The sequence below is a fragment of the Procambarus clarkii genome, chromosome 23 (assembly GCF_040958095.1).
Source record: "Procambarus clarkii isolate CNS0578487 chromosome 23, FALCON_Pclarkii_2.0, whole genome shotgun sequence".
Taxonomy (NCBI): Eukaryota; Metazoa; Arthropoda; class Malacostraca; order Decapoda; family Cambaridae; genus Procambarus; species Procambarus clarkii.
Genome location: NC_091172.1, coordinates 21,973,356 through 21,998,257, shown reverse-complemented (window position 1 = coordinate 21,998,257; position 24,902 = coordinate 21,973,356). Strand labels below are relative to the sequence as shown.

Sequence of the window (24,902 nt, the reverse complement as noted above, 5' to 3'; positions counted from 1 at the left end):
AAGTAGATTCCTCTCCAGATGTGTTACCAGGTTTTTCTCACGATCTTCTCCATCACCTTGCATGGTATACAAGTCTAGGACACTGGCCTGTAGTTCAGTGCCTCTTGCCTGTCGCCCTTTTTGTACATTGGGACCACATTCGCCGTCTTCCATATTACTGGTAGGTCTCCCGTCTCCAGTGACTTACTATACACTATGGAGAGTGGCAAGCAAAGTGCCTCTGCACACTCTTTCAATACCCATGGTGAGATCCCATCTGGACCAACAGCCTTTCTAAAATCCAGTTCCAACAGGTGTCTCTTGACCTCATCTCTAGTAATTTTGAACCCTTCCAAAGCCACCTGGTTTACTGCCCCCTCTCCTAGCGCAGTGACTTCACCTTGTTCTATTGTGAAGACCTCCTGGAACCTCTTGTTGAGTTCTTCATACACCTCTTTGTCATTCTTTGTATACCTGTCCTCGCCTGTTCTAAGTTTCATTGTCATCTAGGTTTCAAGGGTGTAGCTAATCCATTCCTGAGTAGGTACTTTACTTCTTCGAACATGGCATCTCTCTTCTGTAGACTGATGCAGTAGTAAGGGTGACGGATGGGCATCGTATCAGGGAACAGCTGGATGTCATGTTGCACTAAAGTACATTCCTGAGGAGTGTCTTGAAACAGTTCTTTATGGGGTAGAGATTAGTTTGATCATAGGAGCACTATTATTAGAATGTTGTAGGTATTTGGGGAGATCTTTGAGGATGTTACAGTTAGACGTCAGTGTCTCCATGTTATCAGTACAGTAAGAGGGAGAGGTAGCAGGGCATGTATCACTGTTGGGATACTTCTCATTGAAAACGGATACTGATAGTAGTACCGGCGGAGAATTACCTTGATACTTTTGAGTAGGTTAACGTGGCAGAGTTGAGTCTCGCGACGCCGATCAGGAATCTCTAGAATGTACTTGTTGTTGTTTTTGCATTCTTTGATGTGATAAGGTCCTAAAAATTTACTTTTAAATGGAGAGGTTGTGATAGGAAAATAGGCTAGAACGAAGTCTCCTACATTAAACTTTCTTACCTTGGTGTTCTTGTCAAAGTGTGCTTTCATCTTATGTTGGGAGGTCAGTAAATTAGCACTAGCAAACTTATGTAATTGTTCAAGTTTATGTCTCAAGGTTTTAAGAAACTGAGGCACATTAAGGGAATCACTGAAGGTGGTTGACGTCAAAGAATCTTTAAAAGCTTAAAGAGGACCATGGCACTTACGACCGTAGAGCATCTCATAAGGAGATACTCCAAGGTACTCATTAGGAAGACTTCTGAAAATGCACACATGGAGATCTAATTGCTTATCCCAATCTTTCTCAGTATTAATACAAAATTTCTTTAACAGAAACTTAATGGTTTGATGGCTACGTTCCAGAGATCCCTGCGAAGCAGGAGCATATGGATTGCACAAGACTTGGGTAATGTTAAATTCCTGAAAGGTTTTCTTAAACAACTCGCTGGTAAAAGTCACTTTGTATCTCCTTCGAGAAACCCTACTACGTTAAGATCTTCAACAGATGCTTGACAAATGTAGCAGCCGCAATGTTCTTGACAGGAACTGCTATTGGGAACCTGGTGGTTGGACACATTAGGGTGATGGTGTACGTGTTGCCTGCGTGGGTTTTTGGTAAGAGCTCAACGCAATCGATTATTAGTTTGGTAAACGGTTTTTGAAGGCGCAGGAAGAGGGATAAGTGCATGGTGCCGTGGGAATAGACACATTAGGTTAACCTGTCCTTTTACAAGTATGACAATTACTAACAAAGTTTTTTACATCTTGTGCCCTGCCTGGCCAAAAATAGTCCTGTAACAGTGCATTATGTGTTTTATGGATACCATAATATGACATCGGGCCATGAGTGAGAGAGATAATCTCTCTTTTCTTAAAGATGTTTGAATCACCAACTGATTCACATTAGCCCAATCATTTTCTGCCTTGAATTTCCTGGGGTTGTGCTTCCTATACAAAAGGTGATTAGTGTCAATATAAAATCCTGGAATGGTATCGGTCATAATCTATGTTTGATAAAACATAGGAGTTAATGACATATCAGCTTGTTGTAACTTACGGAACTCCAACTGGTTGAGACTAGGAGGGAAGGCCTCGCACGTCCCGAGGGACAGCTGTTGCTACTTGTTGTGGTTGAGCGGCTTGAGCACGGGTAGTCACTAGCACAGACTGGGAGATGTCTGCTGATTCTTCTGTCACGGTTACGTCTTCTTCTGCTGCAAAAGTCATAGCAGGATCTTCTTCCGTGGCTGAGTCACATACCTGGGCTTTGTTGCAGATGATCAAATTGGTGGAGTCTTGCTGGTTGGCCAAGTCGTTGCCCAGGAGAACTTGAATTCCTGGCATGGGGAAAGGTTTTCCCAAATTTGCGATTTGGACCTTTCTACGCTCGAATGGACACTCCAGGTAGACTGTGACGAGCGGGTATGGTGTAGTTGCAGTGAGGTCAGTGATCAGGACAGTTTCTCCAGTGTGTGTAGGTGACTTGAGGTGCAGCGGCTGTTAGTAGAATACTCAGCAGCGAAGCTGTGTCCCTTAAGATGCGTATTGTGCTCTTACCCTCGAAATCTTCCTCACTGGCTGACACAGTTCCTGCATACACATGTCTCTCAAATAAAGCAAGATCAGTGACAGGAACATTTACATGTAGTACAGGCTTCGTAGGCTTAGAAGGTTTAGGCTTATGTGAAGCTGTGCTAGTAGTTTTGCAATTAGGATTTGGACAATTGTCAATCAAATGTCCATAAGATTTACAATGCCTGCAGTAAAGTGTATAGTTAACGTCTTTACGACTTACTTTAGATGAAGCATGACTGGACCAAGATGGGTTTCCTGGAATATGAATCAAAAGATTTATGGATTAGACTCTTAAGTATCAGCTAACTGGGCACATTCACTAACTGGGCACATTTAAGTGATCTCCTAGTCCCGTATCTGCAAGATATAGGCGTATGGGGTTCACTACTCGGCGGGTGAACTCTTCCATAAATATTAAGTAAATTAAGGCGGTATAGGTGGTGACCTGAGCTGATTCTAAACATTTGAGAAAGTACCTGGTGTTGACCTGCACATACTCCACCTAGGTCTGAGACTGAGTCTTGACACAGTCCCTGAAACGTCGTCGGTAGCTTTCTGTGTAAAGTTGATAGGCGTCAAGGACTGCTTGCTTGAGTACATCATAGTCAGTCTCGTTGGCAAGAGTACTGAGGGTTAAGGCCGCTCTTCCTGTAAGGTGTGACCTGAGAAGTATAGACCATTGATTCCTAGGCCCTTGTAACTGGGCGGTCAAGGCCTCGGAAGACAAAAAATTAATCTACTTCTGCCTCTACAAAAGGCGGCATCATTTGAATACAATCTGTAGGGTTAAGACGTGCCGGTAAGTTGGCTTCTGCTTCACGGCGCTGAGAGATGTGGATACTCTCAAGTTTTTTTTTTTTTTTTTTTATTTTTATTTTTACATGCAAGCATGCGTATAATGTACAAGAAAAACAGAACAAATATAACATAGAACAAAAGTACAAAGCACACATGTACAAGGACAAAGGAACAAATCAATAGAAGACCAGCCAGAAGGGCTGACCACAAAAAAATGCATATACAAACAATACACAATTAGTAACACAGTGTAATACAAACATAAGGGAAAACCCCAGGACAAAATGCACACAAAACAAGCCTGCTAACACCTCAAATACATACAGAGGCGCGTGAAACATACAAGAATAAGGACAATAACAATAAAGAAAACAGATCCGCCATAACAAACGGAAGGCAAAACAGAAAGAGCACACGCCAACAGCCTGAAGGGCACACAATATGACAAACAAGTGCACACTACATCCATAACCGAACACACAAACGCACAGGAACCGCACACCCCCCCACTAGCCATACAAAAAAACCCACAAAACAAACCGGAGCACGCAGGAACCGGGAAACAATACCCACCCCGCCCACTCACATACACACCCCACAACCAGGCAACACAAAATACACAGAAATCACTTGCGAGGAACATCGGAAGAAACGTACTTCTCCGGGAACAGCTCACAAGGATATTTCGACTTGTAAGCTTCCCAGACGAGATCTTCAAGGTCGGTAGGGTTGTCGATCCCCCGCGCTCGAGCGGGTATCATAAACTCAGGAACATCGATATCTGGCGGCATCGGCCAATGCCTAAGGTCACTGACGCAAGTCGCATAACGAGGCTGGGGAGCGCCAACCACGCCCTTCGAGGAAGCAGAAGACACCAGAGAAGCGGACGAGGGACGCCGAGCCTGCCACGCCTTCGCCATCGGAGCAGGTGGCGGACGCTGAGACGATAGCACTTCCACGGATACCGCAGGAGACACGGAAGGGACTGCAGGAAACGGAAGAGGCGGCAAGACCGCTGCCGAGGAAACGGGTAACGAGGAAGGGGCCACAGAACATCCAGAGCGAGCATCCTTTCTCAACATCACCACCAGGCCACCCCGCTCACCACCAACTACAGCAGGGGGAACCACCGCCCACGAAGAACCGGAGCCATCCGACGCAGGCAACGCACCTGAAGCAGGACCCTCGGACACCGGACCAGAAGTAGAGGCCGAAACGCCGGCACCGGCATCCTCAGGCAAGTGTACCTCCGCCACCACCGTAGTGTGCACCACATCCGGAGCCACGCCACCGTCAACGGAAGGACGACACTCGTCGAATTCGCCAACATCAGCCCACACAGAAGAACGCCGGGAACGCTTAGGCTCGGGCCGCACATCATCAGACCCGGAGGCAGACTCAGCGACCCGCGCAGCACCAACCGAGCGAACCGACGCACGCCGCAGCACGGCAGCCTCCTCAACCACACGGGGCACCAGGCCAGGCACAGGAGGGAATTCCGGATCCACCTCATCTCCCAGCACAGCCGGGACAGACGGCGAGGGTGCAGGGACCGGGACAGACACAGCAGAGGAAGAACTGGAAGACGAGGGGACCGAGCAAACGGCAGGCGGAAGAGGCGCAGGGACATCAACCGGAGCACTAGGCGAGGACCCAACCTCTGGAAGAGATGCGGCAACAACAGGGGGCGCAACAGGCGGAGCAACAGCTGCTACAGAGGGCACCTCCTCAGCCGAAGAGACGTCCATACCCACCGAATCATCCCCCACAGGAAGGGGCGGAAAATCCTCCTCACTGAAGAGGTTCACTGGTGCAACAGGAGGCGCAGAACAGTCAGCAGCCTGATGGCCCAAAAGACCACAACGATAACACGTCCGCGGCTGACGGGCGTAAAACACCCGAACGTTGTACCCCATAAGGCGCACAGAGGACGGAATATCCGCCCGGAGTCTCATGCCCAGGGTGCGAATGTTAGACCTCACACCCTTAAGAGGACTAGAAGACACCACGTTCACTCTCACACTAACAACTGCGCCAAACCGCCCGAAATACCGCCGTAGCAGAGCCTCTGGAAACTCCAAGGGAGCCCCATGCACACTAATGTAAGTAAGTGCACCACTTCTATCCGAGAGGGTGACAGTGCCCGCACCATCCGGCATGGGCAGTGTCCGCCCCTCGTATCGCCGGAGAAAATCGCGATACGCCGCCTCCTCTGCAAACTTCACAATGGCCCTACGGGCCGTTACCAACTCGACCCCATAAATCGCAAACACAGGGACAGAGAGCAGTTCACAAGCCAGGGCAATCTCCGGGTAACCAGCCCGCACAGAGAACTCTAGTCCCACAGACTGAGCCCGGACGACTGGGGGTAGAGGGACCCCCATCGTAACGCCACGTCAGCACAGGCGAGCAGACACACACCCGCCCCCAACCGGCCGAAACGGGCAAACACCAAAACTGCTGGAGCGCCGATTCAACACGTCTGCCCCGCACCGAAGCTAGGGCCAGACTCTCATCAAAAGGCGGCATCATTTGAATACAATCTGTAGGGTTAAGACGTGCCGGTAAGTTGGCTTCTGCTTCACGGCGCTGAGAGATGTGGATACTCTCAAGTTGTAACTCCTGACGCCGGAACTTGAGCGCGGTGTCTGATTTATCTTGTTCCCAGCGTAGCGTGATGGCAACTTCCTCTTCCTTCTGCTGTCTCTTGAGTTGAAGCTCCTGGACGAGGCTTTGCTGTCGTTCTACTTCTCTTCGACGTTGTAAGTCAGCTTCTTGTTCCTAATGTTCACGGGCTAATGCAGCCTCTTCTCTCATTTCCCGTTTGCGTTCATCGGCAGCAGCTTCTAGTTGTGCTAACTCGATCTTTAATTTCATGTGCATGAGTTTTAACAGCAACTCTGTGTTGGTGCTGCAGCTCCGGAGTAATAAGATGATGGTCTGTGAGATGGTCAAGAGTCAGGTTGTGAAGCTCTGCTTTGGTGACCTCTTGTGAAGGAGAGATGTGATACCAGGTAGTTAAGGTTATTAATTCGGCTGTAGTAGCATGAATTAATGTGTGGAGCTCCTCCTCGGGGTTGGCACGAAATGCGGTTAATGGAAACATATTTAAGATTATATAAACACAAATATCAATGGAAGAAAAGTGTAAGTACCCCTGTAGGCGAACCAATAAGTGAGGATTACTAAACTGTCTTGTAAGTGATGTGGCAATATACACGAGAATGGTTGTTATATAACTGGCAACACTGTACGTAACTAACTATCCTGTAAGGCAACAATAAATTTACAAGATAAATTACTGTACTATATATGATAATCTGAAATATAACTAAGTCTTTGACTTTAGTGAGGACTTGGAGAAACAATATAAGTGAATGTCTCGAGGTAGTAGAATATAATCAGGGTGTAGGGGTGTCTGTGCCCTGTACTCTAGTGAGGATAAGGGCAAGAGTTGTCCTACTGGAATCTACATAATTAACTGCAGAGTTACTGTTCCTTGTGCTCTGTAAACAGTAAACTCTCTACCTGAGCAGTTAATCATGAGCTTTGAACAAAGGCGCGGGGAGTGTGACCACTGTGACGAGAACGGCTATACACGTCCCGAATGTATAACAGTTCTGGATGCGAAAGGTTCTCTAGTCCAATACTTCCTCCAAAGTTTGTAATACAAAGTGGAACATAATAGTTCGAAGACAAATCGAAGTACCAGACAAGTAACGAACAGGGTTAGGACCGCATATTACTGTGGCTGGTGTTAGGACCCCATATTACTGTGGCTGGTGTTAGGACCCCATATTACTGTGGCTGGTGTTAGGACCCATATTACTGTGGCTGGTGTTAGGACCCATATTACTGTGGCTGGTGTTAGGACCCATATTACTGTGGCTGGTGTTAGGACCCCATATTACTGTGGCTGGTGTTAGGACCCCATATTACTGTGGCTGGTGTTAGGACCCCATATTACTGTGGCTGGTGTTAGGACCCATATTACTGTGGCTGGTGTTAGGACCCCATATTACTGTGGCTGGTGTTAGGACCCATATTACTGTGGCCGGTGTTAGGACCCCATATTACTGTGGCTGGTGTTAGGACCCCATATTACTGTGGCCGGTGTTAGGACCCCATATTACTGTGGCCGGTGTTAGGACCCCATATTACTGTGGCTGGTGTTAGGACCCCATATTACTGTGGCCGGTGTTAGGACCCATATTACTGTGGCTGGTGTTAGGACCCCATATTACTGTGGCTGGTGTTAGGACCCATATTACTGTGGCTGGTGTTAGGAACCCATATTACTGTGGCTGGTGTTAGGAACCCATATTACTGTGGCAGGTGTTATTACCCCATATTACTGTGGCAGGTGTTAGGACCCCATATTACTGTGGCTGGTGTTAGGACCCCATATTACTGTGGCTGGTGTTAGGACCCCATATTACTGTGGCTGGTGTTAGGACCCCATATTACTGTGGCCGGTGTTAGGACCCCATATTACTGTGGCCGGTGTTAGGACCCCATATTACTGTGGCTGGTGTTAGGACCCCATATTACTGTGGCCGGTGTTAGGACCCATATTACTGTGGCTGGTGTTAGGACCCCATATTACTGTGGCTGGTGTTAGGACCCATATTACTGTGGCTGGTGTTAGGAACCCATATTACTGTGGCTGGTGTTAGGAACCCATATTACTGTGGCAGGTGTTATTACCCCATATTACTGTGGCAGGTGTTAGGACCCCATATTACTGTGGCTGGTGTTAGGACCCCATATTACTGTGGCTGGTGTTAGGACCCCATATTACTGTGGCTGGTGTTAGGACCCATATTACTGTGGCTGGTGTTAGGACCCCATATTACTGTGGCTGGTGTTAGGACCCATATTACTGTGGCCGGTGTTAGGACCCCATATTACTGTGGCTGGTGTTAGGACCCCATATTACTGTGGCCGGTGTTAGGACCCCATATTACTGTGGCCGGTGTTAGGACCCCATATTACTGTGGCTGGTGTTAGGACCCCATATTACTGTGGCCGGTGTTAGGACCCATATTACTGTGGCTGGTGTTAGGACCCCATATTACTGTGGCTGGTGTTAGGACCCATATTACTGTGGCTGGTGTTAGGAACCCATATTACTGTGGCTGGTGTTAGGAACCCATATTACTGTGGCAGGTGTTAGGACCCCATATTACTGTGGCAGGTGTTAGGACCACATATTACTGTGGCCGGTGTTAGGACCCATATTACTGTGGCTGGTGTTAGGACCCATATTACCGTGGCTGGTGTTAGGAACCCATATTACTGTGGCTGGTGTTAGGAACCCATATTACTGTGGCTGGTGTTAGGACCCCATATTACTGTGGCAGGTGTTAGGACCCCATATTACTGTGGCTGGTGTTAGGACCCCATATTATTCACTGCTACCATGGATCACTTGCATGACCAGCATTGAAACGTTTCCTCTCCACCACAGGGGCCACAGTCTCCACCACAGGGGCCACAGTCTTCACCTCAGGGCCACAGTCTCCACCACAGGGCCACATTCACCACCACAGGGGCCACAGTCACCACCACAGGGGCCACAGTCACCACCACAGGGGCCACAGGGGCCACAGGGGCCACAGTCACCACCACAGGGGCCACAGTCACCACCACAGGGCCACAGTCACCACCACAGGGCCACAGTCACCACCACAGGGCCACAGTCACCACCACAGGGCCACAGTCACCACCACAGGGCCGCAGTCACCACCACAGGGGCCGCATTCACCACCACAGGGCCGCAGTCACCACCACAGGGGCCGCAGTCACCACCACAGGGGCCGCAGTCACCACCACAGGGGCCGCAGTCACCACCACAGGGCCACAGTCACCACCACAGGGGCCACAGTCACCACCACAGGGGCCACAGTCACCACCACAGGGCCACAGTCACCACCACAGGGCCACAGTCACCACCACAGGGCCGCAGTCACCACCACAGGGCCACAGTCACCACCACAGGGCCACAGTCACCACCACAGGGCCACAGTCACCACCACAGGGCCGCAGTCACCACCACAGGGGCCGCAGTCACCATCACAGGGGCCACAGTCACCACCACAGGGGCCACAGTCACCACCACAGGGGCCACAGTCACCACCACAGGGCCACAGTCACCACCACAGGGCCGCAGTCACCACCACAGGGGCCGCAGTCACCACCACAGGGCCACAGTCACCACCACAGGGCCGCAGTCACCACCACAGGGCCGCAGTCACCACCACAGGGGCCGCAGTCACCACCACAGGGGCCACAGTCACCACCACAGGGGCCGCAGTCACCATCACAGGGCCACAGTCACCACCACAGGGCCACAGTCACCACCACAGGGCCACAGTCACCACCACAGGGCCGCAGTCACCACCACAGGGGCCGCAGTCACCACCACAGGGGCCGCAGTCACCACCACAGGGCCACAGTCACCACCACAGGGGCCACAGTCACCACCACAGGGCCACAGTCACCACCACAGGGACACCGTCACCACCACAGGGCCACAATCTCCATCACAGGGCCACAGCCATCACCACAGGGCCACAGTCTCTACCACAGGGCCACAGTCACCACCACAGGGGCCACAGTCCAGTCACCACCACAGGGCCACAGTCACCACCACAGGGACACCGTCACCACCACAGGGCCACAATCTCCATCACAGGGCCACAGCCATCACCACAGGGCCACCACCACAGGGCCACCACAGGGACCACCACAGGGGATCTGCCTTAAGGACTCTACCTGCTACAGCCTATTACCAGTATTACGGTGAGAGGAGTGGACTTACAGTCCACCATAGGAATCTTGCATGCAGCTAAGAGTGCTTTATTGTTTTTCACTTTATCGACAATTACAATATTATCTATTTTAATATTGTAATTATTTTAAATTCATGGTTCTTGTACCAGATGTATGGTCCTATGTAATTCTCCTCTTCCTCAATAATGCTCATATATTCCCCCCACATGTAAGTATACCCCCCACATGGGTATACTTACTTTGGGTGGGTATAAGTTCCTTGTGGATACAGATCCTTATGGTAGATATAATTGCTTGTAGATATAGTTCTTTATGAATGATATTGTTCCTTTTGGTTGATAAAAATTCTATATTTTTTATATGGGGAAATAGTTATTGTGGTGGATATAGTTCACATTCATAAGGAGCAGCAGACATGTGCTGTTAACCATAGGAATCAGAAACTTGAAGTGAGATGTAAGTAAACTGACATCTGTCTTTATCTAAAAGAATATCCGTCTGTTTGAAGGTGCGAGGATGGAGACTTGGGCCAGATTCACGAAAGCACTTACGCAAATACTTACGAACGTGTACATCTTTCCTCAATCTTTGACGGCTTTGGTTACATTTATTAAACAGTTTACAAGCATGAAAACTTGCCAATCAACTGTTGTTATTGTTATAAACAGCCTCCTGGTGCTTCGGAGCTCATTAACTGTTTAATAATTGTAAACAAAGCCGCCAAAGATTGAGAAAAGATGTACAGGTTCGTAAGTGCTTTCATGAATCTGGCCCCAGGTGCTGGTACCGAGGGCTGGTCCCCCAACGACACCAAATAAGAAACCAAGGGAATTTGATCGTATGGGAAAGAAACGAGGAGGGCAAAAAGAAACTATGAGATATATATAACAGAACTAATAAAGACGAATCCTAAAGGGTTTTTTGTCTATTACATCAGATAAAGATTAGGGAGAAGACAGAGCCATTAAGAACAGAAATATGTCAGATATCTGATATTGACAAAGAAATTAGTAGTATTTTAAATAAATATTTTGTCTCTATTTACTAGAGAACAGCTTAACATTAGGCCTTCAGTTGAACAAATTGATTGTCGGTGGTACAGAAGAGAGGCTGACCAGATCAGGGGTGGCCAGGGACGGGCTGACCAGATCAGGGGTGGCCAGGGACGGGCTGACCAGATCAGGGGTGGCCAGGGGAAGGGGTTGACCAGATCAGGGGTGACCAGGGACGGGCTGACCAGATCAGGGGTGGCCAGGGACGGGCTGACCAGATCAGGGGTGGCCAGGGACGGGGTCCTTAAATAAATGGACAAATTAAAGCCCAAGAAGTTCCCAGGGCCAGACGAAGTGTTTGCCAGCTGCTTTAACATATAAAGAAGAACTATATGCGCTTCTGTCATGGTTGATTTTAATGAACCATTAAAGTGGAGTAGAGTACCAGAGACCTTGATGGTTGGTACTGCAGTGTCCAGTTGGTAACATGGGAGATACATCACATGACTTTGTATACCTTATCAATAATTTGTATTGAGTATACTTTATTTGAGAATACTTTATTTGAGTATACGTTATTTGAGTATACGTTATTTGAGTATACTTTATTTGAGAATACTTTATTTGAGTATACTTTATTTGAGTATACTTTATTTGAGTATACGTTGAGTATACTTTACTTGAGAATACTTTATTTGAGAATACTTTATTTGAGTATACTTTATTTGAGTATACGTTATTTGAGTATACTTCATTTGAGTATACTTTATTTTAGTATACTTTATTTGAGTATACGTTATTTGAGTATTCTTTATTTGAGTATACTTCATTTTAGTATACTATATTTGAGTATACTTTATTTGAGTATACTTTATTTGAGAATACTTTATTTTAGTATACTTTATTTGAGTATACTTTATTTGAGTATACGTTATTTGAGTATGCTTCATATGAGTATACTATATTTGGGTATACTTTATTTGAGTATACTTTATTTGAGTATACTTTATTTGAGTATACTTTATTTGAGTATACTTTATTTGAGTATACGTTATTTGAGTATACGTTATTTGAGTATACTTTATTTGAGTATCCTTTATTTGAGTATGCTTTATTTGAGTATACTTTATTTGAGTATACGTTATTTGAGTATACTTTATTTGAGTATGCTTTATTTGAGTATACTTTGAGTATACTTTATTTGAGTATACGTTATTTGAGAATACTTTATTTTAGTATACTTTATTTGAGTATAATTTATTTGAGTATACGTTATTTGAGTATACTTTATTTGAGTATACTATATTTGGGTATACTTTATTTGAGTATACTTTATTTGAGTATACTTTATTTGAGTATACACTATTTGAGAATACTTTATTTGAGTATACTTTATTTGAGTATACTTTATTTGAGTATACTTTATTTGAGAATACTTTATTTGAGTACACTTTGAGTATACTTTAAGTATACTTTATTTGCATATACCTTATTTGAGTATAATTTATTTGAGAACACTTTATTTCAGTACACTATTTGAGTATATTTTGAGTATACTTTATTTGAGTCTACTTTATCATTGTATACTTCGTCTTAGTATACTTTATTATTGTATACTTTGTCTTACAATAGTTTATCTTAATATACTTTAACTGAGTTAGTATATTTTATCTTAGTATACTTTATCTGGCTTAGCATAATTATTCTTTCTTAACTTCTTTATCCGACCTGGTATACTTTCTCTCAGTATACTTTATCCGGCTTAGTATACTTTATCTGTCTCGGTATACTTCATGTACAGTACAGTGTCCTAGTATATTTGATCTGACTCAGCATACTTTTTGTGTAGTAGCATATTTAAAGTATATTCATGTTTCTCATATTAACCAGTTGTGGAGTGTTATAGTATTCTTGTTGTACTGACACCACCCGGCTGGTGAACCAATCCACAAGGGCCGTGACAAGGATTCGAACCTGCGTCCGGGAGCATCCCAGACACTGCCTTAATCGACTGAGCTACGACAGGGTAAAAAGAGTTGAAACCCGGCTGGTGTCTGCTGGTCAGGAATCCACTGCTGACTCTTCCTCTAGGAGATAGCTTCCAGTTCTCTTTCATATCAGTAAACATTAGCTTTGTCGAGTCGTTAGTTTAGGTTGACCTTGGAGTGGTGGTTAAGGGCTCTCGCCCTCTGAGAGGTACTAAGGTCACAGTGGTTCAGTGAAGACCACCAAGTATAGTTTAGTCCTGTACATTGTTCAGCTGCACTAAAGTGTACTCTTGTGAGTATGTGGAGATGAGGGGGTATACCTCTCGGTGATTATATATATATATATATATATATATATATATATATATATATATATATATATATATATATATATATATATATATATATATATATATATATATATATATATATGTCGTACCTAGTAGCCAGAACGCACTTCTCAGCCTACTATGCAAGGCCCGATTTGAATAATAAGCCAAGTTTTCATGAATTAATTGTTTTTAGACTACCTAACCTACCTTACCTAACCTAACCTAACTTTTTCGGCTACCTAACCTAACCTAACCTATAAAGATAGGTTAGGTTAGGTTAGGTAGGGTTGGTTAGGTTCGGTCATATATCTACGTTAATTTTAACTCCAATAAAAGAAAATTGACCTCATACATAATGAAATGGGTAGCTTTATCATTTCATAAGAAAAATTTAGAGAAAATATATTAATTCAGGAAAACTTGGCTTATTAGGCAATTCGGGCCTTGCATAGTAGGCTGAGAAGTGCGTTCTGGCTACTAGGTACGACATATATATATATATATATATATATATATATATATATATATATATATATATATATATATATATATATATATATATATATATAATCTTTAAAAGTTGGAAATTGAAGACCAGAATAATAATCCTTATTTTTTAAATAGGAGCTGCCCCGTGCAGGCCAATAGGAGCTGCCCCAGTTTTCTTTATTCTTTTGTTTACTATCACGGTCATCATCTTTAGATATTAGATAAGGAAAAACAAGAAAAGATTTGATGTTCTGCATAAAATTATATTAGTATTTTACACGTATATTATACACACTTTATAACATTTAAAATTTTTGGTAAATAAATAACATTCTCAATTAACAATATTCCACAAATTTAATAATCTGACAACCTTTTATATATTCGCAAGGAACACATACGACACCACGCGCTCATCGTCCAATAGGAGACCGCCATCTCATGACGTCATCGCCCAATAGGAGACGTCATCTAATGACGTCACAGAGAACAAGACACCACATTATAATCCACAATGAACACACACATTGGCAACCCTCGTGTCTTTAGCCTCTTGTCGTCATTGTGTCAATCAATTTTGTTTTTGTATTATTATTATTATTATTATGTAGCTTTCGTGACATGTTTCTACCGAATGGAATACACTGAAAAACACCAATTGTCTAATTGACACTATTGCAAGTTGTAGATGACCTTTCCTGGGTAGAGGGTAGATGAAGATGTTGATGACGTGGCCATATATGGCTTTATGACGTCGCCATATATGACTTAGCTGCCACCAAATGCGTGAGATGTGGCAATGATTCATATATATATATATATATATATATATATATATATATATATATATATATATATATATATATATATATATATATATATATATATATATATATATATATATATATATATATAATATTTGTGCTCAGCATTACAATAAGTTCTGAGGAGGAGAGGGAGCTGGTCTCCATCATACACAGGTATATAAAAATCTGATTAATACATAGTCGCTGTAAACGTTTAAAAGTTGAATATACACACACACTGGAAACTCTTCCTCTCCAAACATACAACAACAACAACAACAAACAAACGAACAAACAAACAAACAAGCTGACCCATTTGCCAGGCACCTGTGGCTAAGACGGCCAGCATCGTGGACGCCGCATCTTAGCAACACGCCAAGAAGGCTTCCTGTACACACACATCTTAATGAAAAAGAACCCCCTAACGTCACATACTTCCTGGACATGTTGTGTATACCTTTATCTCTTAATACAAGTCTTGTTATACAGATATTTCGATACAAATGTATACCCCAGCATCACCTTTCCTGGACATTGTGAATATTGATATATATATATATTTATATATATTTATTTTTCTCTCATAAAACAGTCTTCCTATACACCAACAGTTATTTGTACAAAGAATCAAGAACTCACAGGCATATAGAGTCATAAGGCGATTTTGTACCGTTAAGTCCAAAGTCTGGGGACGAGTGGTGAACCGGCGGCAGTTAACTGTGAACCCTTGGTGAACCCCTCCAAGTCCGGCCTCGAGAAATGGCTTTACTTATTTTTCCCCTCCCTTGAATTTACACCATTAAAGTGTAGAATTTAATTTGATTCATGCAGCAAAATAATTTAGTTTTTTGTTTTTTTATTGTTGAATGTCTCATATTTTGTCCGTCACGAAACTTTGGATTATTCTTCCTGCCACAAAAGCTTTGGAAACCGCAACATCGCGGAGACCCAAAGACGAGCAGCTTAAAATTATATCTAATAACGACATACAAACGATCTATAGAAATGGTTTGTGCGTAGTGTAACTTATTGTGGGGGCATAAGCAGGCGTTGAGAAATATGCCTTAAGAGTCACTGTATTCCAAAAAAAAAAAAAAAATAGTAATCCGAAAATCGTAACATTTAACAAGTTTCTTTGAGGAACTCGCCCGCCTGCTTGAGGGAGCAGGGAGATGCTGCATCCTACCCACCTGCTTATCTCCAGATTCATTCAATCACCGTCAATATCACATTCCGCCACAGTTTCATATATATATATATATATATATATATATATATATATATATATATATATATATATATATATATATATATATATATATATATATGTATATTATATATATACAATATATATAATATATATATATAATATATTTATATATAATATACATACAGCAGATTCTTTTATCAGAGCTGATCACTCTACAAAAATCTGGCTCACTGTGGCTGGATTCCGGGTAAGTTTAGCTGAATTCCAGTTAAGCTTGGCTGGACTCTGGTTAGATCGATTGGGTTTCCTAGGCAAGCTTACCTGGAGTGGAGCTGTCTGCTACTACTAAACACCTGCTCGTCACCAACTTTGTGCCACCCTCGACACAGTCAGTAGTAGGGTGAGGGCAATACCCTAGCGCGTCTCTCCTGCCCGAGGACAACACTTTCCCCTCTCTCTCCCTCTCTCTCTCTCTCTACCCACTGGTATATGTGCTCTCCCCTCGGTGTCGCCCCCCGCCACAAGGGGGGGAAGACGGTCTCTACATTGTCTTGTTTTAGTTTCTAATGTTATCACCCTGAGGAAGAGAGATGGTCTCTTAAAAAGGGCAGGTGGTCAACCCTTGGGAAGCTACAGAGACAGTCTACCCGGACAGGGAGAGACTCTACCTAGAATAGGGAGACGGGGGAGCCTACCTACGGGGAAGAAAGACAGGTAGCCCCAGGGATACGGGGGGGGGGGAGGGAGGGGGAGATAGTGACAAGGCAGTCAGTTCAAAGACCTTTTTTTTTTTAAGTTTTCAATATTCCTCTCGTTTCGGACGTAAAATTCACGTAGAAAAATATAAATAAAAGTTGACAGCTACAGATCACAATAATGACGAACACAAATCACAATCTAACATCACGTGGCATTCCAAATATTAGAAAACAACGATTGAGGAGCACAGCCTGGTCAGTGACGTCACACGGCTTGACCAATGACAACAGAGCCAGGTCTATGACGTCATCGGTCGTTCCAGTGCCAACCTTTCTGCTAGTGACATCATCATGTGTCCTGACCAATGACAACGGCCCGGTCAGTGGCATGCAATTTCGGCCAATGACATCTGACCACTGACGATACTAAAAGCCTGACCAATGACCTCACAGCCTGACCCATTACGTCAGAGTCGGGCCCGTGACGTGCGCGTGTGGGGTGAGGGGGGGGGCGGGGAGGGCTCTCTGGGCACCGCCCTCTCGCTCCAGGTGGGGAAGGAATGATGGCACTGACACTTGACACAGTTCAGGTTATGTATGGCACGGCAACACTGTCACAAGAAAGTCACGGGGGGTGGGGGGGGGCACCGAGGAGACCTTAGGCCAAGGCGACGCCTCTCAGTCAGTGAGGGGGGGGGGGGCGGGGGGCGCTGAGAGCCCTCTTCCCCCCATTAATAACACACACACAAGAGTTGACTTAGCAGCAGAGGAGAGGGGGGGAGCCCGCTGACACGAGGCTCTCCGCCACTGTTTATTATACAAAAATAGTGGGTTGAGGGGGGGGGGGTGACACGGGGGAGGCGAGACACAGGGGGAGCGGAGATGGCCGGCGGCCGCCGCTGGTGTTACCGAGTTACTGGTTAATGGAGGAGTTATGCGGGCGTGGCGCGTGGAGGCCGCTACACCCGCCCCGCCCACACCTGGCCCGCACACCGCCCTCACCCGCCCATAAAGCTTAGTTAAAGCTTGTAAAAAAATGTCTTATGGAGAAGTGAGGTGGATGGTTGTCTACACCGTCGTGACCACCACGCCGCCCGCCCCTACAACCCCCGCCGTCACCAGCTGCTGCTGCTGCTGCTGCTGCGCTGACTGTTGCTGCTGCTGCTGCTGGTGGTGGACTTGAACTCCGGGTTGCTGCTGTTGCTGCGCCGGGGTCTGCTGGAGGTGTGGCTGTTGTTGCTGTTGCTGCTGCTGCTGCTGTGAGCTAGCGCCTGCAGCTGCAAGGGCAACACTGGTGGTACTACTGGAGGCTGGAGGCGGCGCACTCGGCGAACTCCCACTCACTTTTTTTAACTTTTGTTTGAGGTGAACTTTGGCGTGTCTCTTCTTCTCGTCGGAGCGCGCGAACTTTCTGGAGCAGACGTCGCAGCAGAAGGGCTTCTCCCCCGTGTGCGTCCGTATGTGCGTCGTCAGGTGATCCGACCGCGAGAACGACCTCATGCAGATTCTACACTGAAAGGGCTTCTGTCCCGTGTGGATCCGGATATGTCGCGTCAGCTCATCCGAGCGCGAGAACCGTCTGTCGCAGTTCTCGACCGGACAGGCGTAGGGCCGCTCGTGGACGGGCGTCTTGCTGGGTCTGTTGGGGTACTTGCGGGGCTTGACGGGCAGCAGCTTGAGGGGCAGCGGGCTCTGCTGGTACACCTGGGACAGGATCTCGTGCCCCTTGCTGGTGGACTGGTTGTACTCGGCCAGGGACGCGGCGTCCTGGTACAGCGGCTCCTGCTTGGGCACCACCACGCCCGAGGGCCCGGGCACGGGCTCCGCCACGCCCCCCACGCTGTACGACACCTGCGCCGGGAAGCTGGCTACTGGGTACTGGAACTTGGTGCCCAGGTTACCCACCATGCCCCGGCTGAAGTCCACCTGCGTCGCCCCCTGACCCACCCCCGCCAGCTGCTGCTGCTGCTGTTGCTGCTGCTGCTGCTGGGGCTGAGGTTGAGACTGTTGTTGGGGCTGCTGCTGTGTTCCTTGTATGGGCAGCTGCTGCTGCTGCTGTTGTTGCTGCTGCTGCTGCTGGAGCTGAGCGGTGGTGAGGGAGGTGGTGGTGACGACGGAGGCGGAGGAGCAGGAGGAGTAGGTGGGGGGCTGCTTGAGGGCTACGGGCTGCGTGTCGAAGGGCAGGAGGAGATCTGTGGTGGAGAGAGAGAGGGCCGGCAACCGGTCGTCGTAACCGGTGGCGGAGAAGCCGCCGGCGACGGAGACGGAGGGGTCGGGCAGGCCCTGCTGGCTGGTGCTGGCGGGCTGCTGCAGGAAGCCCAGGATGGGGGTGAAGACGGAGGTCTTGTCGTGCGAGGTGTTGGGGAAGACCCAGGCGTTGAGGGTGGTGGGGGAGGGCGTGGTCACCTGAGGGCCCCCGAGGCCCCCCACCTGCGACGCCGTCGTGAATGATCCACGGTACTGTAGTTTCTGGCTCTCTGTAGTCTGCGGGTTGCCGCCCGCCGCCGCCGCCTGGTGGGGGAACATGGTGGTGTCACCTCCACTCTCCCCAGGGGAGCCGCAGGGGCTGACCAGCACCCCAGGGGACGGACCTCGGGGGCTGCCTGTGGCCTCCTGCACCTCCTGCTTCACGGCCTCCTGGTGTACTGGGGTGGAGGCCGGGGTAGGGTGGAGGTGGTGGTGGGGGTGGTGTTGGGGGAGGGAGGGGTGGTCCCCCACGCTCGCCGGGCTGTGCTGCTCCTCCACGCTGCCCACCGAGGCTGCAATACAAAATACAGCGTCAGGCAACACAATACAACAACGGAACAATACAACAAAAATACCAACAGGGGTTAACAGTCAATTATTGATCAGAAAAAAAGCGACAAATGTGATTTGCAATGTTGATGATGGCCACACCTGGTGTCTATAGGTCAAGCTTACACGCACTCGCGCGTGCACGCACACACACACACACACACACACACACACAGGGGGGATATGATAGGAACGTATAAAATACTCAGGAGGATTGACAGAGTGGACAGAGAGGAAATGTTCACACGTAATAATAACAGAACGAGGGGACATGGGTGGAAGCTGGAAACTCAGATGAGTCACAGAGATGTTAGGAAGTTTTCTTTTAGCGTGAGAGTAGTGGGGAAATGGAATGCACTTAAGGAACAGGTTGTGGAAGCAAATACTATTCATAATTTTAAAACTAGGTATGATAGGGAAATGGGACTGGAGTCATTGCTGTAAACAACCGATGACTGGAAAGGCGGGATCCAAGAGTCAATGCTCGATCCTGCAGACACAACTAGGTGAGTACACGCACACACAGACGTTATGTTAATTGTGCATGTGGAAACGTTGTTCAGAGTGCAGGAATGACAGTACAGGTGGGGGGGGGGGGCAGGGATGAGGTTATGAATGACCCGGAGGATGCTGTCTGTCTGTCAGTCAGTCTGTCTGCCTTCTGGTCTGACTGCCGCTGGCAAGGAGTAGCCGGGGCTCCTGTCTCAGTTGATGAGCACTAACAAGCAACACTCGCCTGACATCCTAAGGCAGCCCGTGTGCCAGTGTTTACACCGCGACCCCCCTACCCCACCCCTGTCCCCAACACTACCCCATACACCCCACAACATTACCCCTTCACCCCCCCCCCTACCACCCCCCCCCAGAACTCCACTAATGTCTGTGATCCGGCACGGGGGCCGCCTCGGGGCGCTGACGATCGTGGTGTGTGGTGGAAACGTGTGATTATCCTGTTGCTCACAACCATATTTTATTACCACTTTCAATTGGATTAACCAGTCCACGTGTTGGAAGGCTTGCGCTCCCCCCCCCCCCTCTCCTCCTCCCTTCCCCTCTCCCTCCTCTCCCTTCCCCTCTCCCTTCTTCCCAAATGCCTCCGGCGCGTTTCCCAGCAGCGTTCGGTCGAGGTGACGGAGGGGACTGCGAGCCTAAGGGCACAGGGTGGGCGTGGGTGGGCAGGGTGGGCGCGGGTGGGCGCAGGTGGGCAGGGTGGGCGTGGGTGGGCGGCGGCTAGGGAGGTAAACACCAGCAGGAAAGCGCCCATGCTCATCCTTCTCATTTTTAACATCATTAAACTTCGTAGTTGTGTCTAACGTCGGTCTGGTGTTTTGTTGTTTAGGAAGTTCGGCTGTGCACGTGTGGCACTAGCGAGCCTTGGTACTGCAGGTGTGGCACTGGCGAGCCTTGGTACTGCAGGTGTGGCGCTGGCGAGCCTTGGTAGTGTAAGTGTGGCGCTGGCGAGCCTTGGTAGTGTAGGTGTGGCGCTGGCGAGCCTTGGTACTGCAGGTGTGGCACTGGCGAGCCTTGGTACTGCAGGTGTGGCACTAGCAAGCCTTGGTAGTGTAAGTGTGGCGCTGGCGAGCCTTGGTAGTGTAGGTGTGGCGCTGGCGAGCCTTGGTACTGCAGGTGTGGCGCTGGCGAGCCTTGGTACTGCAGGCGTGGCACTAGCGAGCCTTGGTAGTGTAGGTGTGGCGCTGGCGAGCCTAGGTACTGCAGGTGTGGCGCTGGCGAGCCTTGGTAGTGTAGGTGTGGCACTGGCGAGCCTTGGTACTGCAGGTGTGGCGCTGGCGAGCCTTGGTAGTGTAGGTGTGGCACTGGCGAGCCTTGGTACTGCAGGTGTGGCGCTGGCGAGCCTTGGTAGTGTAGGTGTGGCGCTGGAGAGCCTTGGTAGTGTAGGTGTGGCGCTGGAGAGCCTTGGTAGTGTAGGTGTGGCGCTGGAGAGCCTTGGTAGTGTAGGTGTGGCGCTGGCGAGCCTTGGTAGTGTAGGTGTGGCGCTAGCGAGCTGTGGCAGTGTAGCTGTGGCACTGGCGAGCTGTGGCAGTGGCCAATGGCACCCGCCTCAAGACTCCTCAACTAATGCACCTCATTTTGAACGTTATGATCCCCAATGTATGAAATGTTATTAAAAATCTACGTTTTCTATGTGTCGGTAGATTAGATAAGTTGGGCTGCGTGGGATCAAAAGTTTTTAGTACGATGTGGCAAATCAGGGCTGGAATTTTAGGCAAATAAATAATTGATAGGTACATGATGATTAACACAGGCTAGGTGTTGAGAGACCGTTACTGAGGGTTCTAATCAGTACACAAGCGAAACGCCTCGTTAACACTTCGTTACATAGGAAAAGTGGCGACGTTTCGGTCCGTCCTGGATTGATGTCTTTAAGTTTCAACTTGATGACTTCACCCGCGCGTAATTCCCTCTAATGTCCACAGTTCAGTTTTCTTCTCGGCTTTCCTTGATAAAACGTTTACGAAGAAAGGTTCACTCTTCTAAAAACTTGTTGGAGGTTAATATCAATAATCCCGCTCAGAAAGAAAACGGGTTCCACGGATTAAACCCTGTTTGTCGCCCCAGTAGCAAACACTTCTGGCTCATCAAACCTGTCGTTTCAGTAACAAACACTTCTGGCTCATCAAACCTGTCGTCTCAGTAACAAACACTTCTGGCTCATCAAACCTGTCGTCTCAGTAACAAACACTTCTGGCTCATCAAACCTGTCGTCTCAGTAACAAACACTTCTGGCTCATCAAACCTGTCGTCTCAGTAACAAACATTTCTGGGCTGTGAGACACTTACTCTTGGCCAACAGATGCACAGCCTTGAGCGCCAGTGCACACACGCACAGTGGAGGACCACGGGGACCTTGAATTACATATCGGCCAAGACCTTATATCAAGGCAGTGGAGGTCTCATGTCTTGAGCTAACTCCTCCTCCTGTCTATGCTCCTCCAAGTTACTGCTTTAACATACATGGTATGGTATGCATGCTGTAAGCTCGCGAGACTATGGAGTTGGGCTCGTTTTGTCGAGGCAGAAGTGTCCTCTCCAGGGCGCAAAGCCTAGGTCAGTCAATATGGAGAAGCTGTTACCCATGCAACACCTCTATGTCTCCCCCCTCCCCCTTTACACGTTGCTCAAATTTTCCAATGGAAGGTCAAACGCCAATACGCTAGGTTCCAGTGGCGTCGCAGGAGCTGCTAGAACGAGGGTTGAAGTCAACAACGACCTGCCTTAAGGGGCTACAGCTCCGGATTTTTCCTCGAGGTTGTCTCCTGAAGCTTTTCCCAAAAGTGTGTATGGCCGCGAGACAGCGTAGGTTTGAAGTCAGGGTTTTCCTACCCCCCCCCCCCTAGATGAGCTGCCTTCCCAGGCTGTAGAGTCCCATCAGGCTACTACAGCAGCTGGTTGTAAGGCGCGAGGTGGCCGAGCTCATGCACGAGCACCTGATGGGCCGCCCCAACATACAATGTATTGTATGTTTTAACATACAATGTATTGTATGTTTTAACATACAATGTATTCATTGTATATTAACATTTTAACATACAATGTATTTAAAATCGGCTTTATCATAATTACGCATTAGTACTATTAGAGTTGTGTGTATATTTACACCTAGGTTCTGTTGGCAATTATTTGTATTCTTACTACACGAGTGAAGCCTTTAAAATACGTGTAAGTCGAACAGAGGACATGAGCGAAGCACCGATCGAGAAAAGTTCGAACATAATAAGTTGTAAGGCGTTTGTAAAAGTATTTTAATTAATGAAAAAGGGGGTGGGGAGGCGGCCCTGGCGGCTGGATTTTGCTGTGTGTCCTCCCGCTAGGCTCGTCCAGGCGGCGGTCGGCCCCAGCCACGCATTCATCAATGTTAACCAACTGCGTATTCAACATTTATATTTTCTAAAATATAAGGTTATATTATTTCATACTACAATGCTGAATAGTTAGGTCAACCCGTCCTCGACTCAAGTCCATTACATCCAGCGGTCGACCCCACAAACGCATTCATAAATTTTAACATGCTGTTCACTTAAAACGGGAATGTTCTCAAATGTAAATTAATATTGTAATATATTAGCATATTGGGCACATATAGGCATAGGTTAGGTTAGGTGTTTTGGTTCTGTTGGCGATTATTTGTATTTGTAGTACGTGGGTGAAGCATTTACAGCGTTGTGGTTCGAACAAAATTCGTCAGTGAAGCACTTATTCCGGAAGTGTTCGAACGTCAGCAGTTGTGAGTCGTGTGTAAACCGTTTTTCATTCATAAACACCAGCAGGTTTGGCGGGTGGATGGAATGGACTTTGGGTCTTTGTTTGGAGGACGGGCTGCTGTGTGAGGACGGGCTGCTGTGTGAGGACGGGCTGCTGTGTGAGGACGGGCTGCTGTGTGAGGACGGGCTGCTGTGTGAGGACGGGCGGCTGTGTGAGGACGGGCGGCTGTGTGAGGACGGGCGGCTGTGTGAGGACGGGCTGCTGTGTGAGGACGGGCTACTGTGTGAGGACGGGCGGCTGTGTGAGGACGGGCTGCTGTGTGAGGACGGGCTGCTGTGTGAGGACGGGCTGCTGTGTGAGGACGGGCTGCTGTGTGAGGACGGGCGGCTGTGTGAGGACGGGCGGCTGTTTGAGGACGGGCGGCTGTGTGAGGACGGGCGGCTGTGTGAGGACGGGCGGCTGTGTGAGGACGGGCTGCTGTGTGAGGACGGGCTGCTGTGTGAGGACGGGCTGCTGTGTGAGGACGGGCTGCTGTGTGAGGACGGGCGGCTGTGTGAGGACGGGCTGCTGTGTGAGGACGGGCGGCTGTGTGAGGACGGGCTGCTGTGTGAGGACGGGCTGCTGTGTGAGGACGGGCGGCTGTGTGAGGACGGGCTGTTGTGTGAGGACGGGCTGCTGTGTGAGGACGGGCGGCTGTGTGAGGACGGGCTGCTGTGTGAGGACGGGCGGCTGTGTGAGGACGGGCTGCTGTGTGAGGACGGGCTGCTGTGTGAGGACGGGCTGCTGTGTGAGGACGGGCTGCTGTTTGAGGACGGGCGGCTGTGTGAGGACGGGCTGCTGTGTGAGGACGGGCGGCTGTGTGAGGACGGGCTGCTGTGTGAGGACGGGCGGCTGTGTGAGGACGGGCTGCTGTGTGAGGACGGGCTGCTGTGTGAGGACGGGCTGCTGTGTGAGGACGGGCTGCTGTTTGAGGACGGGCGGCTGTGTGAGGACGGGCTGCTGTGTGAGGACGGGCGGCTGTGTGAGGACGGGCTGCTGTGTGAGGACGGGCTGCTGTGTGAGGACGGGCGGCTGTGTGAGGACGGGCTGTTGTGTGAGGACGGGCGGCTGTGTGAGGACGGGCTGCTGTGTGAGGACGGGCGGCTGTGTGAGGACGGGCG

At 48.2% G+C, this 24,902-nt stretch overlaps 1 protein-coding gene across 1 annotated transcript in view; it reads right to left on the bottom strand.

Moving 5' to 3' along the window:
* Positions 1 to 14,253: 14,253 nt before the first annotated feature.
* LOC123763875 (early growth response protein 1-like) overlaps positions 14,254 to 24,902 on the bottom strand; it is a 38,278-nt gene continuing 27,629 nt past the window's right edge. Inside the window, exon 2 of the mRNA XM_069329943.1 lies at positions 14,254 to 19,484. Within this exon, the coding sequence (XP_069186044.1) occupies positions 17,794 to 19,484 (1,691 nt within the window). The 3' untranslated portion in view covers positions 14,254 to 17,793. The remainder of the gene's footprint in view (positions 19,485 to 24,902) is intronic.